Source organism: Phascolarctos cinereus, unplaced genomic scaffold (assembly GCF_003287225.1).
Source record: "Phascolarctos cinereus isolate Bilbo 61053 unplaced genomic scaffold, phaCin_HiC Scaffold_3;HRSCAF=262, whole genome shotgun sequence".
NCBI classification, from domain to species: Eukaryota; Metazoa; Chordata; class Mammalia; order Diprotodontia; family Phascolarctidae; genus Phascolarctos; species Phascolarctos cinereus.
This window is the reverse complement of record NW_027555736.1, coordinates 74,093,409-74,111,989: the sequence shown is the minus strand read 5'-3', so window position 1 is coordinate 74,111,989 and position 18,581 is coordinate 74,093,409. Positions and strand designations below refer to the sequence as shown.

General features: G+C 44.7%; 1 protein-coding gene across 1 annotated transcript in view; it reads left to right on the top strand.

Annotated features, from left to right (window-relative positions):
• Nucleotides 1-89: 89 nt before the first annotated feature.
• The window catches only part of UBTD1 (ubiquitin domain containing 1), a 60,277-nt gene continuing 41,785 nt past the window's right edge, over nt 90-18,581 (top strand). The window contains exon 1 of the mRNA XM_020997106.2: nt 90-666. Within this exon, the coding sequence (XP_020852765.1) occupies nt 597-666 (70 nt within the window). The 5' untranslated portion in view covers nt 90-596. The remainder of the gene's footprint in view (nt 667-18,581) is intronic.

Below are 18,581 nucleotides of genomic sequence, written 5' to 3'. Positions count from 1 at the left end.
CACACCACCCTCGACCACTAATAGAGCAGACTATCGGAGAGACCCAGGCGGTGGAGCGGGTACCTGGCTGGGTGGGGCCCGGGTGGGACGCCCCCTCGGGGGAACCCAATGAGAGAGCCGGACCCTGGCCGGGGGGGGCGGTGCCGACGGTCACATGCTCACCTGGGTCGGGGGCGGAGCCAAAGCCGGGCCGGGCTAGGCCGGGGCGGGGCTTGGCAGGTGAGTGACAGTGTCCGGGGCTGGACTCCAATGGGAGCCCGGAGCTAGGTCGGAGTGGCCTCGGCCGCGGTGCCCGCCCCTCTCCTCTCTCCGCGTCCTCTTCTCCCGGGCGGTCCCGGCCGCAGCTCTGCTCTGGCCCTACCACCTGGGGCGGGCTCTTGAGCGCTGGGGGAGCCGCCCTCCCGCCCGCTCTCCCGCAAAGTTTGTGGCGGAGCCGGCGGCTGGGGCTGAGCGCGCCCCGGGGAGCGAGGGGGGCAACAACCGATGCCGAACGGCAGGAGCAGTTGAGTCCGGAGTGGCCCGGGACCCGCCTCGGGGCGTCGGAGGAGCAGCCAGCCCGTCGCCGCCGGTGCATGGGGCCGGGCTGAGCCGCGGCCATGGGCAACTGCGTGGGGCGACAGCGCCGAGAGAGGCCGGCTGCGCCGGGACACCCCCGCAAGCGAGCAGGTGAGGACCGCGGGTGCTGCCTCACCTGGCTCTGCCCCCCCGCCCGGCTCCGGACCCTGCCCGGGCAAGGTTTAGGGGACGAATCGCGGAGAGAGCCGCCCTGGAGGGGGAGGAGGCGGCGGCCGGTCTGGGCAGCCCGGAGCGAGCGCCGAGCCCGGCTCTGTCCGACTGGGAAGTGGCCAAGGCCGCCGGGGGCCGGGCCAGGAAATGTTCGCGACCGCAGCGGGGCCGGAGCGGCGCGGACCGGGCGCGGAGGGCGGCGGCTCGGGCGGCTCGGCTCCACGGCGCGGACCGGAGAGCCTCCGTTCAGGGGCCGGAGCGGGCTTCTGGGGTCTCGGCCGGAGGGCGCCGCCTCGGAAGCCGCTCGTCCTGGGGAAACCCGGCCCGGAGGGAGGGAGTCGCGAACTCCTTTTTTTTCTTTTGGCTAAACTCCCCCGATTTTGTGGCTGCCCTGGCAAGAGGTGGGGTCTTGCTTGCCTCACTCACAGAGAGTGTCGTGGGGATCTCCCAGAAATCACAGGATCAAATAATGGGAGATCCGCCCAATCCTCTCCTTTTACTGATGGGGAAACTGAGGCCGAAGGGGATTACAGGCCTGTTCAAGTTCATCCTAGAGCTCCTTCTAGAAAGCAGGTCTCACAGTTGCCACATTTTCCTTTATGTGAAAGGGGCTACACAGCCGGGCTTATTAAGGGAGTTTTCTGATACCAAAGGTGGGTCAACCGACCTTACTTTAAGGTGGAATGAAGGTGCCAGTGGGATGGACCTTCCTTCCAGAAAAGTATTTTTATTGGGAAGGTGGTTTGAGAAAGACTTCAGTTTCAAAACTAAAGGGTAGTTTTTCCTCTCCACCGTATTGAAAGTGCACAGTTGTGGGCCACCAAAGCTCTGAACACCACATTCCTTGTTTTCAGCCCCTTGATCTTGGCAGCATCGATGTTGACCAAGCCCACTTGGAAAACTCATTCCTCCCATCGAGTTCTGTTCATTCTGTTTGACCTTTCTTCCTACACCTGGCCCCAAATGTGGGCAAACCCACGATCCCCAAAGGCGTTCAGACTGTTTTTACCTTAAGTACCAAGATAGCCTCCTGTTTTAGGAATTCGGCTCCTTAAACCCCTTGGATTTCCCAAGCCATTCTGCACATCCTCGGGTACAACTGGATCTTGTCCCGTTGCTGCTCACAACCTTTCAGCAGCTGACCATTGCCAGCAGGACCAAGTCCACGTTCCTTAATGTGGTACCCAAGTTGTACTGCTTTGCCTGTCTCATCCACTTCCCATCTAGCCCACAGTGATCTGCTTTGGTAGCCCTCTCTCCCCTCTCCCAGTCTTGTGCTTTTAGCCCGCCTGCTTGCTTTCCTCCTGCTCATTCATGTTCTGCCCATCCACTGTCCTCGTGAAGCCTTCCTGGCTTTTCCACCTCCCAAAGTTAGAAGCAATCTCCTTCCTTCTCTGAGCCTCCTATGCAGTTATTCCCAGTATTGTTGATCTAGTACTTAGTCTTAGTGTCTTGTGTTATCTTTTATTTTGTGTATGTGAAATTTCATCCGATTGACAACCTATTTGAGGTCAGTCATTGGCATTAAGAGAGCTTATATTTCAAGCGTAAAGGGATCTTGGAGTCCATCTAGTCTGACCCCCTTATTTGTGGAAGAGGAAAAACAGGCTCAGGAGGGAGGAACACTCAGGCACTCAAAGAATTGTTCATTTAAATAGTTCTCTCATCCAACAGGCTTTTGTACTTCACATGTAGTTTTACTTCAGCAAATATTAAGTATGCACCATTTGCTCCCTGGAAGCTGGAAGATAGAAGGATAACAATGTGATGGTTCCTGCCATCAGAAAGCTTCCCCTTTTTGGGGGGGGGAGAGGAGAGGGTGGTATTGAGAGGGAGACACAGGGTGTACACAAGTGTAATATAATTTATCTAGCTGGCCAGAGCTGGTACAATAGGTTTTTAGTGGGAGGGTCACAAAGGGGACAATCTTTGCAACATGGTTACAGGGATATATGTGGGGGAGATCCATTTTTTTCCCCTGGGCAAAGTTCTGAAATTATGGTAGATACTTGGCATTCCAGTAACATATCTGAAGCCTCACTCTGTGACACAGTTTAAGTTGTGGCCTGTTCCCTCACATTCAAAGGAGCTCCCCTAGTCTCTCCCTTCCCCATGGCCTTTCTTTACCACTCTCATTCATCCTTGAGATGGATAGAGTCCTTCATGAGAACAATTCCTTAACCTCCCTCCCTTTCATTCCACTGTATGATGTCCTTCCATGCAACAAAAATTACTTTTGACTAAACCCTAGAGTTCTATCCTTATTGCCCTCCCACAAATTTATATCTCCGTCAATGAGGTAGTTAAATGGTATGCCCCCACTTGTTAGAAGGTAATTAATTTGCTTTATTCCATCCTATATGTAGCAGAGCTGAACCTTAAGCACCTGAGACTGATGAAATTGGAGATATGTGTTTGCTTGGAGGATTCCCATTCTATAATTTTACTTGAGACTTTTACTTAACTGGGCCCAAGATGTGAGGAGGCCCCACCCAACACGATGGTTATAAAAGAAGATAATTCTACAGAGGAAGAGTAGTAGGATTAACCTTTCCAAACTCCTCTTCTGTCCTCCTCTATTAACCCTCCTGTGGTGCTTTTATTTATGGGACTATGTCATTCAGCAGCTTAGAAGGACAGCAAGCAGTAACCTAAGGTTTATACTTGGTGCATTGAGAAGCACTTCTGTTGACCCTTTGCTTTGGGGAGTTCTTAAAATAGGAAATCCTGGTTAGAAAGCAGGGGCTTGGAGGCCTCTTGTCAGTATCTCACATTTCCCCCTATTAAGAATGGTGATTGCTGAGCCCTTATCTCTGTTAAACTGCCAGCTGTGACTTGTGTGTGGAGGGAATCCAGGATCACAGATAGTGGGGCCAAAGGGAGTGGGAGGGGTCAAGGGTCTAGACTCAGGCCTGTCCCTCCCTTCACTTGTCATGCAAGGTTTAGAATCCCATTGGAAAAAGAGCTGTCTCTAGCTAGGGCCTGAGTTCAGATTCCAGCTCTTCCACTGATTAGCTGGGATCTGGGAAAGTCATTTCCCTCTTTGGACCTTGGTTCTATATAATGGAGGGCCACCTAGGCCTTTTCGCTACTAAATCCAAGGACTTCAGGTTTTCCTTTTGCAAACCTTTAAAATGAGGATAAAATTTTACTTGCACCCTGCCTAGTTCCCAGAAGTGGAATAGAAACTGGGAACACCTTATATGCAAAATATGTTCATGGAATGATGAAAAGACACTTGGGTTCACAAATTGAGATCTTGATTTTGGTTCCAGGTCTGCTTTAAAAAAGACACTTATCCTTAAACACCCCTCCCCCTTAGACTTTCATAAAGTATGTGATAATAACCAACTTTAGACTTTAAAAGGATGTTATGGGGATAAAAACTAAGCTAATCATTGTGATGTAAATGCTTTTGGAAAAATTATAAGCCCCCTAAGAATGGTGAGGTAAAGAGTAGTGTCTCATTTATTTGGCATTTGGGGGGAACGGGAACAGAGACTTAGCTCTAGTAGTACCTAAACTTTTTAAAAAATCATTTTTTAATGAAAATCTTACTAAAATGAATTCTGTCTTTAAGCCCTTCCCCCATACTAATCATCATTTCATCTTTTCTCACTGAAACAGGATCGTGATCCTATGACAGTCTTAAGTGTGTTTGCTCTTATATGAAATCCCCCCCCCCCATTACCAGCTATGTTTTGAGTTATTTGGGCTAGGAAACTAGATAAGCAAGCCTGTTAGAATTGTGTCTAAAAGAAGGGGCCCAAAGAATCTGTACAGGAGTCAAGTTCATGAGCTTGTCAGGACTTGGGTGGGTCAGACAGGCTTTTTTAAAATTTCTGGGTTTTTGGTCACGTTTTGGAAAGTCAAGGTTGTCTTTCTATCCCTAGCTTGGTGTGCAATGAAGTGGGGTTGATTCCTACCACCTGAATGGATGCTAAAAGCAGTTATGCTGTTTTATTTTATTTTATAAGGTTTATTTTTTTTAAATCCCATTTTCTGTTTGAGAGATGTAGGAGTAATATGACCTGGCACAGAGATACGGAAACATAGAAAACAGGAATGAGAAAAAGCCAACAAGTCGAGTGTATTACCTACCATTGACAATGACATGTTAGAACTTCTCTGGCACTGGTTGGGTATGCACATATCCTGGGGCCGTGTGTGGCAAATTGCTTCCCCTTCTTCTGGAGTTAAGCAGTGCCTGGAATGGAGTGATTGCACTTTTCAGGGGCACTTACCTTTGTTCTGATCATATCTGAATTCCCTACACTGGGCATCTTAGGAACAATGTACCATTTAGGGAAAATACCATTTGTCTACTATGTGCTGGCCGTCTTGGGGTTCTCTAGCCCTCCTTCAGAGCTAAGACGCAGGAGAGCCACTTTTACTTTAGGCCTGATGCCAGCCTTATAAAGTGATCTCTAGAGGAAAGGCTAAGCAGTATTCTCTGGCAGTAACTAAAACCTAGGCAGAGGAAACTTGGCTAATGCACAGACACTGAAATCCGGGTGCAGATCTCTGCTTTGAGCCAAGGCACTACCTCCTTACACCTCATACTAAAGAGAATGGCTTTCTTTCTTTTTTTTTAGGGAAGTACTTTTCTGATGGAAAAGCGTCTGTCCAAGATTTCCTGTAGGATTTGGGGTAAGGGAGAGTATTCCCAGAATAAAATTATTCTTTCCCTTTTTTTTTTTAAATACTGGAATGGTTCTTAGAAAATATTTTGAGGCCTTTAACTTAGGTATGGTAAGAATAGGACAATAGAAGTGCTTATCAATTTTGGTGCAGTTATCACTGATGATTTTTGAGAAGAATACTGCTAGCATTTACATCACAGGTGGACAACACAGCTTGCTTGCTTTTCTTTCTTTCGTTTCTTTTCTTCCTCTCCTCTCCTCCTCCTTTCCTTTCCTCTCCTTCTTCTTTCACAGGTGGACAACACAGCTTTCTTGCTTTTCTTTCTTTCCTTCCTTTCCTTTCCTTCTCCTCTCCCTTCCTCTCTTTTCTCTCTTGTCTCCCACGTAGGGTATCACACCCTACCTACCAGTGCTCTGCCCAAAGGGAATGTAAATTTTAATCTCTGAAACTTTTTTGTTTTGATTTTTTTTCTCTTAAAGACTATCCTTAATCCCAAATGTCTCTGGTCCCAGAGCCAGCCCTGCTTGGTCATAGTTTGAACTGATTGGCTCAGAATGAATGTAAATAAGAATTGTTTCTGTTTTGACCAGAAACCCTGAGGGTCTTCCCCTCCCAGATCTTTTTTTTTTTAAGGGGCCATTCTTTGCCTCACTTTTTTTAAATTAAGCCTTAATCAGTGAATGGGTATTGCCTCAGTCAAACTGAGATCTATTAAGAGACCTTGGCTTCCTGGTTCTTTTCCAGTTGTCCTGCTCATATCTGGCCGCTGGACCTTGATGACTTCAGAGGAGAGAGTGAGGCTGGTGACTTTACCCAGTCCTCTGTCGCTTAAATCCAATTTACTTTCGTGTCATGGCATCATCTCCCTGATGTCATGGTCCTCTTGAGAATGAAGCACAACTGCAGCATCAAGTTAGCAAAGTGCTTTACTTTGTTACCTTGTTTGAACCTCTCAACCATCCTGTGAAGTCATTTTACAGTTAAAGAAATTGAGGCATAGAAGAGTTAAGTGACTTGCCCAAGGGCACAAAACTATGTATCCAAAGCAAGATTTGAACTCTAGTCTTTCTGACTGTAAGTCCAGTATTCTATTCACAGTGCTGCTGAGCTGCCCTTTAGGATCATAGGCCTGGCTAAAGCTTCCGCTGCTAAGTAGGTAATCAACAGACATGTAATGAATGCAGGAGATTCTGAAGCCCTGGTTCATAGCTGTCCTCATGCCACCTCCTCACTTGCCAGCCTCACCCACTTCTACCACCATCACCACCACTCCCTCCCCCACGAAAAACCTACACCAAAACAAAACAGATCAGCCAGCCAGGGAGGGAACCTGAGGCTCCCATCTCCCCTGCTCCTTCTGCCTCCCAGGGAGGTGCTTCGGTCCATTAAGGGTTCTACCCTGTTGTAGATCTGGCCCTGGTTTGGGTTCCTAGGAGCAACATAAATAGAAGGTAAACAAACACCTCTGTCTCCTCAAGTTAATGGGCCAGACTGGAAGCTTCCAAACTCCAGAGACTCAGGGACTTGTCAGTGGCCACTTGAGGGCCTCTGGATTTGCTCCTGATTTCTCAAGGGAATTGATGAAATACAGATTTGTGTTAGGAAAGTACTAATGCTGGATCAGTTTTTTTCTCTTTATAATTACTTGTGTAGAAATAGCCACAATATAAATGGAGAATGGGGGGAGGGGCAGTTATCTACATAAGAAAGGCCCTTTTTTTTTAACCCCAAATACCTAGGTGATTGAAATGAAAATATGTATTTGTGGCTCCACCCCTTCCATAGCTAGATGATTGCTCCAGTTCTTCATTCTGTCTGTGTTTTGACACAAGCAACGCAACCTCTATGTACCTGCCGACAGTTCATCTCTCTCTCACACACACACACACACACACACACACACACACACACACACACACACACACACCCCCGGGGCAGAGGCCAAACCCTACACTTTGAGTTCCCTGAAGGTCTCCCGTGCTTTCTGCTCTATAATCCCCTCCAGTGTTGCCTTCCTTAGCCTCTAGTCCCAGAGGATAGTAGTTGTCTTTAGATGCCAAATAGCAATTCTGTAGTAGGTGAGGGATGTTTGGAGAACAGCTGGGAATAGGGGTACAGGTAAACAAAGCCCCCTCTTCTTATTGCCCACTCTCTCCCTATTTATAAGGTGCTTTTTAGAAACCACTTTTATGAGGTCTCATGTCGAGCGAGTCAGTACCTCCTTGCTGCAGAATCTCCTGACAAATTCCAGCCTTTGCTTTAGGGTGGTCCCTTTCCAGCTCTAAGTCTGTGGTTCTGGGATTCTGATTGAAGTGCCTATTTTCTAGGCCAAGGGTGGTGAACTTGGGGTCTTGAGGCCATAGGTTCCCCACTCCTACTCTAGTTTGTCTCTATAGTGCATGCCACTGCACACAGTATTTATGGTGTCTATCACCAGTGCCTTGTCCTCTGGGTACTTTGCTCACCACCTTTTATAGGTTTTGTTTCCTGAAAACATTTTCTGTAGCTTAAACATTTTTCATGTCTAAAAACCCAAATTTCTGCACATTTCTGTCTGAGAGCCATCTGTCTAGCTAGGAGAGTAGCCATTTTAAACTTACTAAAAACTTAACTTCTCATTGATGTTCTAAACTTGCTTATTAACTTTTACACTTAAGTTGATTTCCATGCCCGACAAAGCTGAGAGGGTCCATGTGGTTTAGTGGAGAGAAGGAGAGGCCTGGGAAGTCTTGCAGGCTGGCATTTCATCTCCTACATACCTCAGGAGCTTTGGGCCATGGACAAGTCACTTAACCTGTCCCACCCCCAGGCTTCTCTCCCGGTTAATTTCAGCTCTGCAGTGATGGAGGTGTAGTTTCTGCCTTGAAAGTTTCCTATACAGATGTCTAAACCAAAAAGTAAAAGGATCATAACAGTTTTTCAGCCATTCCCCCTAAGTCCTCATTAGGATTATTTGTCCATTCATTCTCATTCACTTTCCTTTTTATTGCTGTATATATTGCATTCTTTCATAAATGCCTTTCCTGATTTGTGTTCCTTGATTTTAATTATAGTACAATATTCCTTTACCATAATGTATCACGATTTAACAACTATTGTTGTATATTTAGGTTGCTTCTGGTTTTTTCAAATACGTACGTAAAAATGGCTGGAGATTAGCCATTCTTAACTAAGGGGACACACCAAGTCAGACATTATCATTCTTTTTTTGAGGTGCCTTGCTGGAGTGTCTAAAAACTCTTTCCCCCTGCTCTGCACCCCTCTGGGTGAGAGCCTCACAGGGCCTACTCTTTTAACCATACTTTATTCCCAACCAGCTAGCTTACCTCCTGCGGGTACCTTTGCCCCTCACATTTGTTTTCTAATTCTGGAACCATAATCAGATCCATACTGCATTACTCCTGTAAAGGAGTTTGTCAGTCTATTCTCCTAACTCTCCTCTCAACAACCCTGGTAACTTTTCCTAACTAAAATACCACCCCGGCCATGCTCCTAAAAATACAGGTGGTTTTCTTTGTTAGAGTTTAAACTTCTTGAGGGCAGGGACTGCTTACCTAGAGCTTAGCCCTTCCTGTGCCCTGCCATTGCTCCCATAGGACTTCAGAGGCCTGCCCATTTGCACTGAAGCTGTTTCTTACATAAATTTTCTCCCTCAATTAGAGTGTGAGAGCCTTGAGAGTAGAGACTGTCAAGATTTTTCTTGTGTCCCAGCAGTTAGCAGCGTATTCATTCGTTAATAAATCAGTTTTAATTCATTTCTATCTAATCAGATATTGTGCTGCGTGCGGAATTATTACACAGTGAACCACCGCACTGTGATTAACATTGTTCCCTTACTATGTGCCAGCGCTTGTGTTCCTCGAGGGGACACCATATGAAAAAGGAGCAGGCGGTTCCTTGCCATGGGGAGCTTGCATTACTTTGGGCACAACTTCCCAGTGTCCTAATATCTTCCTTTATTTTGTCACTCCACCTTGATCGGAACAAAGCGTGGAGGAGATGTAGTTCATTACACTTGGTCCTTTAGTGGGAATGGTCTGTACTTGGCCCTGTGCTCGCTCAGGGAGCATAGGCTGCTGCTCTGTGGTGCCAGCTAGATCCCCTTGGCAGGGTGGGCATTGCCATCCAGGCTGCCTGATGGCAGAGAAGTGAGCAAGGGGAAGTTAGGGCTGCGGAGACATGGAGGAGGCAGCACGGAGGGTAGTCTGCATTTTCCCTCAAAATGCATTTCCACTTTGAGGCATACCAGACAGACAGTGGTGTATTGCCTGCTATAGTCGGGGTTCCAGACCCATAATGACCCTGAATGTGCTCTCTGCAGAACTGGTTATGGCCCAGTGGGTCTCCTCTCTGTTTGCTTTGTGCCCTTTTCCCATTAGAGCCCTGCTATCAGGTTCACTTTTGTACCTATCAGGTGTCAGTTTCTGGTACTGAGGAGGGGATACCAGCGTCGCTTTTCTTGTTTCTATGACTATTGAAGAGTTTGTGTTAGCAGATCTCCCTCTGCCTCCCTCTTCTCCCCCCCAGTCTCCTTCTCTGTCTTTTGCTTGAAGACTCCGAAGGTTTTTTTGTTTAATCTACCCATTGAAGGCTCTGCTGTTCAAAAACGTTGTTCCTGGTTATGGTAGACTCTAGCAAATACCAAAGTAGGGAGACATGGGAATAAGACTAAAGAAGCAGAACAGAGCCCAGCACTGACCTTCTGATGATAGCTTGCATTTCTTGATGCATTTTAGTTACAAAGCATTCTTATGTATTATTTGATCGCCTTAACCCTATGAACCTGGTAGTTTACACTTGCGGAGATAGTCAACTAGTCCAGGATCACCCATCTTTTCATAAGTTGCAGAATCAGGATGTAACTCCAGGCCAGTTTTCCTTCCTGTACCACATGGCCTCCTTCTTTGAGAATTGAAAGGATGTGAGTGCAACGATGGATCTGCCTGGTTCAGGTGACAGAACCTAATGCCCGAGAAGAGGAATTGTTGTTGGACCAGTGGGAGAACCAAGAACATAGAAGAAATTGTGGAGGGGTAAGAAGTGAGTGAAAGAAGAGAAGGTAGAAGAACCAAATTTAGATTTTTTTCTTTTAGAAATGTTTTCTTTTTTATTCTAAACTTAAAAAGAGCATTTCCATGCACAACAGGAGAACCCCAAGAGAAAATTTTAGATGAAATCGTGAATTTACATTTCATACCACTTGCTTTTTAAAAATCTGTATAATACATTTGACGCTTTACTTTCAGAACTGTTTTGCTTGTCAGTGTTTTCTTCTAGACTTTTGTTCTCTTCTGTATTTAAAAAAAAGTCACAATGGCCTTTTTTTTTTGGTGGGGGCAATCATTGCTAGCCCCCCTTCAATCCTGGACCTTTCCCTCCCTCCACTCCGTTAACTGAGAGAGGAGAAAAAAAGAAAAACCATTTAATAAATATAGTCAAAACCCATCCATACAGTGGCCACGTCCAAAAGTTGGTGGCTCTGCACCTTGTGTCCAGCAGCTCTCAATAGGAGGAGGCTAGTCATCTGGAAACACAGTTGGTCAGTGCCTTGGTCAGAGTTCATAATCTTTCAGAGTTGTTGTCTTTCCTGTGTTGTATAAATTTCTACTCCAGTCTTTTTTGGTTCATACTATGAAGGATTCTCTGAAATCTGTCATTTCTTACAGTGTAATATGACATTCCTGTACATTCTTCAGTTGTGTAAGAGGCAATCTTATGCACCCCCTCCATCATTCTTCTTTTGACTTGCTCCTTTCAATCACCTCTTCAGGAAGTTTTGCTTTTGACTGACTTTGCCTTCCTTAGTATTGTCCTCCTCTTATTCTCTCACCACTACCGGCGCACGCGCGTGCGTGTGTGTGTGTGTGTGTGTGTGTGTGTGTGTGTGTGTGTGTGTTCGTTCCCTCCTTTTGTCCATTTCCAATAGGAATGATGTTCATATGATGCCCATTGTCCCAGCTCCTTCTTCCATGTTTGTATATTATCATTCTTGAAACTCACTGATGATAACTACCAAGTCCCACCCTATTCTTCCTTCCTTTTACACTAGTGTGTCCCTCCTTTTACACTCCTTCAGAGCCACTCAACAGACATTAAGGTTCTGAAGGGACCCTTGTTTCTTCTCTCCCTATAAATATTTTGGTATAAATCAGCATACAGCTCCTTCCAATTGCTCAAATAAACTTGCCTTTCTAGATTTCTCTGGACCCTTGTGTTTGTATTTCAGAGTTCCTACTTAACTCTGGTCTTCTCATCAGAAATAATTGGAAATCCTCTTCCATTAAAGATCCCTTCCTCCCACCCCCACCCCCCATTAGGATTATTCTCAGCTTTGCAGGGACAGTTACTTGGTTGGAAACCTATCACTTGTGCCCCTTTTGGCATATTATATTCCAATCTCCTTTGATTTCCAGGTCTTGTGTTATCCTGATGGTTCTTCCTTGGTACATTAACTGCTTCTTTCTGGATGCTTGCAGAATTTTTTTTTTTTGACATTTGATTTTTTTTTTTGTCTGTGACATAACTAGGACTTTGGGGGTTCCTTTCAGGATTTTATCTTCACTTTTCCTTCTGGTTCTAATGATTTGGGAGGTATCATTTATGATTTCTTGAAATATAGTGTCTAGGCTTTAAAAACTTTTTTATTTTTGGCAAAAGGCATGGTTTTCAGGGAGTCAAATGATTCATACATCATCTCTCTCCTTGATCTGTTCTCCAGGTCAAATACCTTTTTTTTTTCTTTTTCAGTCTTCATGTATTTTTTTTGTCTCATTTGATTTCTGTTTGATCTATAATAGTTTTCAGGGACTTCATTTCTTGGGGTAGGTTTACTCCTTTTTCTTTCTTAATTCTTTTTTTTTTTTTTGGCTAGGCAGTGGGGTTAAGTGACTTGCCCAGGGTCACACAGCTAGTAAGTCTTATGTGTCTGAGGCTGGATTTGAACTCAGGTCCTTCTGAATCCAGGGCCGGTGCTCTATCCACTGCGCCACCTAGCTGCCCCTACTCCTTTTTCTAAATTATTTTTTCCTTCTAATATTTTCCTCTAGACGTGTCCCCCCAGTGTTGTTTCTTCTAGGTATTTATATAGTCTGTGGAAAATTTTTTTCTTTTGATTCACTGCTCACAGTTATTCCTTCCTTGTGTGGGAGATCTCTAGAACTACAACAGTTTTCAGTACTGGTTAGTACTGTACTCATCGCTCCAGCTTTAGTTAACTGAGCTGGGGCTTTGTGCCAGGGTGGGGCTCTGCTCCCAGCCCTCTTCACACTTCTGTGTGAGTTAGTCAGCCCTGCGGTGGTATTGCCCTGGGTCACCTGGGAACTTGTTCTGATTTCCACCCCCAGGGGTTTGGCTCCCTCCTGATAGGAAGTTAGGGACTTCAGAGCCCCTAGGCTGTGTCCATCCTACTCTGAGTATTTTGTCACCTTGGTGGCCACTGGGGCTTCCTGGTTCCCCTCCCTGGGCCTTTCTTAGGGAAGTTGCAACCAGACCTGACAGAATGATTGAGACATTCTTGGTCTTACTGGAAAGCTACCAGTACTGACCCTAAGTCTCTGAGGGATCAACAGGAAACCTAACTCTTTGTGTAATATTGGGGTAGAAGATGTGACCTAACAGTTCCTGATTGGATTTCTTGATCATTATTCAGTTTGGTTGAAACTTCATTGTTTTGCTGAAGTAGATGCAGGGGAATTGGGCCACTTGCCCGGGCTACTAACTTGGCTGAAACTCTGTGGAATATTTTTCAGAGTTTAGCTGAGAAGGGAAGGAGAAAAATAAGAATTGCTAGAAGGATGCTAATATTTTTTAGGAATGAAGTTTTACTTGAGTGTGTTTGCCAGCACATAGGAAGGAACCAATACTAGAGAGGTACTGAAGATTAGAGAGGGGGAAATGGTAATCAGGGTAATCTATTCAAGAAAATGGTCAGGGGATGACAAGAAGGTTACACATAGAGGAATTGGTCTTGTTTAGGGGTGGAGAGGGGAGGGAGGTTGGCTTTTATTTTTGCTAAGGAGATAGTAAATGGAGCAGCATAGGAAGGAAATTTGTAGTAGTGGCTGGGGGGTGGGGGTGAGTTGGAACCTTCCTTGTTAATCTGGATAGAGGGAAGGATAGAATTCCTATGGGATGTAGAAAAGGAAGGACATTCCTGGTGTGGGGGAGGGGGCAGTGAATAGCAGGAACACAGACACACAAAAGCATAAGTGACTGTGATTCAGTTAAAGTCCATTTCGTTTGTTTCGTGCCTATTACGTGCAAAGCACTATGCTAGGGACAAAATAATAAAACCCTTTATGTAGCTCTTTTACATGGGTTATCTTGTTTGATCCTCACAAAAGCCCTGTGGAATACATGTGCTGTTATCCCAAATTTACAGAGGAGGAAACTGAAGTAGAGAGTATAAGTGACTCGGCCACTGTCACACAGAGAAGCACAGACAGGCTGGACAACTCTGAAAGCCACAGGATGATCTTACTATATGCTCAAAAAAGAAAAGCAAGCTATACGTGTTCCCGGCAGTCTTCTTTTCCTGTTTTACCACGTGTATGGAAATGCCCACTTTATTTGGTATTTACTAAGTTTAGAATAAAAAAAATTACAGTACATCTGAGGTAGGTCTTCCTGATTTTGTTAGCCCTGTACTCTCCCTACTCTATCATGTGGCCTTGCTCTTAAGAGGTATGTGGGCACTTGTGAGACAGTACCTTAGACTGCAGCCAGGAACCCTCTAGGAACCCTCTGGTGCCTTGGTCTTGTCCATTTACTGGGTTAGTCTTTTATGGGGGTTAACAGTACTCCACTGTCAGATATAAGGGTTCCCTAAACAGAAAGGCATCACCCACTTCTTTCTACCTGACCCTTTGGTTCAGGGAAGAAGCGCTTCAGTCTCTACTCACCTCTGATCTCTCCTTTGAAATAGGAGAGGGTCAGAAGAACTTTTGACTAGTCCAACTTCAGGCATGCTCACAAAACAAACTAATACAGCAAAGCAAGATGTTGAGTTAAGATACATTAGCAATTCTCTCATTCCCAACGTTCTGGTGTCTTAATCCCAGAAGTAAGCCACGCGTTCCTCCCAGACTGACATTTTGGGAGATTGACCACTCCTTTTCAACAACCCATTCTTTTTTAGCTAGTAAATGAGCTACATGTTGATCTTTCTCTCTCTCTCTGTTACTTATTGCTCCCTTTCCCAGTACACACATGGCGAGAACTAAAATAATTTAAACTGGCCACTGTACATCCGGACCCTAGATACCAAGTATTGGCAATGTGGTCCTTTAATGTGCAAGGATAGAAGTGTCTTTTGGGGAAACTGAGACTGGTTTAACTATAATTCAGTGAGTCGGAGCAGTGGAGATCAAATTGAGTAAGAAGGTTGGGGTCTGATGAAAAGGGGGCCTGGAATACTAAGCTAAACAGTTTAAATTGGTACTTTAGTCAATTGGGGAGCCATTTTGGAAGGTTCTTGACTAACAGTGATATGATGGAAAATATTTTATTATTTTTTAGGCAATTGGGGTTAAGTGACTCACCCAAGGTCACACAGCTAGTACGTGTCAAGTGTTGGGTCTGAGTCTGGATTTGAACTCAGGTCCTCCTGACTTCAGGGCCGGTACTCTATCCACTGCGCCACCTAGCTGCCCTGATGGAAAATATTTTAAGATTAATCTGGTGGTCATTCAAGATAGATTGAAGGAGGGGTAAAGAGATCGGTCCTCTTACTAGCTAGCTGTGTGACCCTGGGCAAGTCATTTAACCCCAATTGCCTAAAAATTTTAAAAAAAAAAAGATCAGTCCTTGCACAGGGCGATAAGGACCTTAGTTTAGGATTGTGAGGAAAGAGATAAATCCAAAAGATATTCTAAAGGAAGAATTCAAAGAAGTCTGTGACAGATTGGTTGTACTGATGACGAAGACAGGCTTTGTGGATGGAAAAATAGTGGTACAACTTTCAGAAATAAGAAATTTTTAGGGGGAATTGATTTAGAGGAAATGGGAAGGTAGCCAGAAGGAATAGTCAAGAGCAGATAGTTGGGTTTTTGTTTTGTTTTGTTTTTGGTGAGGCAGTTGGGGTTAAGTGACTTGTGCAGGGTCACACAACTAGTAAGTGTCAAGTGGCAGGTCTGAGACCAGATTTGAATTCAGGTCCTCCTGACTCCAAGGCCATTGCTCTTATCCACTGGGCCACCTAGCTGCCCCTGGTTGTTGTTGTTTTGAGTTTGTTTGTTTGTTTGTTTGTTTGTTTTAAGGGTTTGGGAAAACCTGTGCATGGCTGAAAGCACCTGGTTAAGGGAGGGTGTAGGGCAGAAGACCATAGATGTTAGAGAAGGGTTGCTGCTGCTGTCTGTCCTTCATTCTCAAAGAGGAGCGTGACATCAGGGAGGTGATGCCATGACATGCAGGTGAATTGGATTTAAGCAAAGGAGGGCTGTGCAGTCACCAGCCTCACTCTCTTCTCTGGAGCCATCTGGGTCTAGTGACCAGCTATAGAACAGGACACCTGGAGATGACCCATGATGCAATGGGTGACCTTGGCCTTTTCAAGCAAGTCTTTAACTAATCTCTGTTCCACTGAGGCAAAGGCCTTTCAGTGATTAAGGCTTAATAAGAAATGAGACAGAGAATAGCCTCTTTAAAAAAAAAAGAATCAATCTGTGAGGGGAAGACCCTCAGGGTTTCTGGCCAAAACAGAAACAATTCTTATTTACATTCATTCTGAGCCAATCAGGGCCCAAACAGTGATCAAGTAGGGCTTGGCCAGGGACCTGTTGTTGGCCAATCAATGAGAGCCCTAGTGAGTTGGGGTTAAGGCTGGTCTTTAAGAGAAAAAAGGGGGGGGAAGTTTGAGATTAAATTTTATATTCCCTTTGGGCAGAGCACCTGAAAATTAGAGAAGGGAGGATTGGTTTGAAACCTAGGTCCCTTCCAGTGGAATCTAGAGTACAAGCAAAAAAAAGATTTAGCTTTTGAGAGGAGAACTTATTTCTTAAAGACCAGAAGGAAGGGTTAGAGGGACAGCAGGTGTAGTCAGAGTATATTCTATTTGTAAGAAACCTTCCCTGATTGTCTGATGGGACTTTTAAAATGCTTAGCAGAATGCCTGACATATAATAAGCACTCTATAAATGCTAGCTATCATGATCATCATCATCATCATCAGTTATTTTTGTTCAGGATGACCTAGAGCCTTGGGTTATCCTTGGCCTTTGAAAGGAAGGGGGTGTTTTCTGTCTGACTTAAAGCCTCGTCTTCTCTCTCCTAATTCAGACCCTTTCTTGAATCTTGAGGTGCAGTGGCCATCTCAGATACCCTGAAGTAGATATATCTGCATATAGTTGTCCCTGGTTTGAAGTCTTTTCTGATAATCATTTTGTTTCCCGTCCCCTGCAGACAGGAATCTGAATCCTTTGCTGACCATGTCCCATTGTCCAGCGTAGAAGCACACGACTCTCTCTCCAGCTGTCCCACAGGAGGCTCAGCCAGGCTTTGCATAGCTCATTCTTCCTTCCTCTTCCCATCATCAGTGGTGTTTGTGCTTTAAGGGATAGCATTTCCTGCTCGGGACACTTTTCCTCCCAACACTCACTTCTGCTATTTTCTGTGCCCTCAAGCTGCTGTTTTCCTAGAACCATGTGGTTTATTTGAATCTTCCTCTGGGTGAGTGTTTAGGCTTGGTCAGACCTCTTAAATCAGGGCCCAGCCTCAGCCCAGGGCATGCCCCCAGCTTCCTCTGCCTATTGCTGTCTCCTGTGGCACATTGGTGTGTCTTTTCACTCCCTCTTAACCAGTAGTGATTTTGTCTGCCTCGTTCGAGTTTCTCTGTCCTAGAGCCTCTCTGGTTATGCTGTATTTTCTCCCTCACCCCACGTTGAACTTTGTTTCTAGTATTTCCTTGGTTTGTCCTATTCCCCTTCTCTTAGAGATATTTCCTGTATGCAGTGATATTGAATTGGAAATTCCAGGATAGTTAGAAGTACAGCATAAGTTGGAGGGAATCCCAGAGGGAGGGAGGAAAGAACACAACTTGGAATTCAATCCTGATTTTTTGATATAACCATGAGAATGTGAGCTCCTTGAGGGCAGGAACTTTTCTTTATATCTTTATATCCCCAGTACTGTGATTGTATTGTGGTTGTTTGTGGGGCTTTTTGGTGTTTTTAAATAGACCTATATGTACAAAAGTGTTTACAGCAGCAGTTGAAAACTAGGGGTTCCCATTGGGAGGAAAATAGCTGAACAAATTATGGTATATGAATGTAATAGAATACTAATAACAATGTTGCAGAACAGTGCCAAGCAGGATTCCAGAGGACCCATGCTGACAAAACATAGGAGGAGAGGAGATGGATTCAGTACGCAAAATGAGACATTTTTGGGACCTAGCCAGTGCAGGAATTTGTTTCCCTCAGCTCTGCATGTTTGTTACAAGGGCTTTGTTTTTTATTTTGATTTTCTAACTAGGGAGATGGGAGGGAAAGAATAGGGCCACATCCTTTGACTGTTTAGCAATTGAGAAATGGCTCCTATTATAAATTTGAATGAGTTTCTTATCTATCTTGAAAATGAGACCTTTATCAGAGGAATTTGCTTCAAAGAATTTCCTGATTTTCTAGCCAATATTAATCATCCCATTTGTAGATCTCAATGCCTTCATCTGTACATAGCACCTATGACATACTATTTTCTCCTCCTAGAATGTTCATTTTTCTTGTTGATTCATACCATTATCATTTGGGTTATCCCTCACGGTGATTTCAATCATTGTTTTCTGCTAATCTTTCCTTAGAAAGAACCTATGTCTCTAGTTATTTGTATTACATTAAGTAAAGTAGCATGGCTATTTAATAAAGATTTTTATGATGATCATTATTTTGGCAGAGAAGAAGCTGAGATTTCCAGGTTTTTAGCCCAGTCCTACCAAATACTAGTTTGCAAACAACCCTATGTTTAATGCTTCCCTGCTCTTCTTTCATGGTCAAACCTAATTTGAGCTTCTCCGCTTTTTCTCACCTTACTGTTCTAATCACTTTCTCTCTGCTATGTTTCTGAACATTCTTTATAGTAATAGCCAACATTTATATAATACTTTGAAGATTTGCAAAACAATCTGCTGGTGTATCTCATTTACCTGGAAGCTAGCTCCAGAACAGATTCAGCAAGCTCAAAGTGTATAGCCTGCACAGTTTATGAAGCAAGCAGCATCC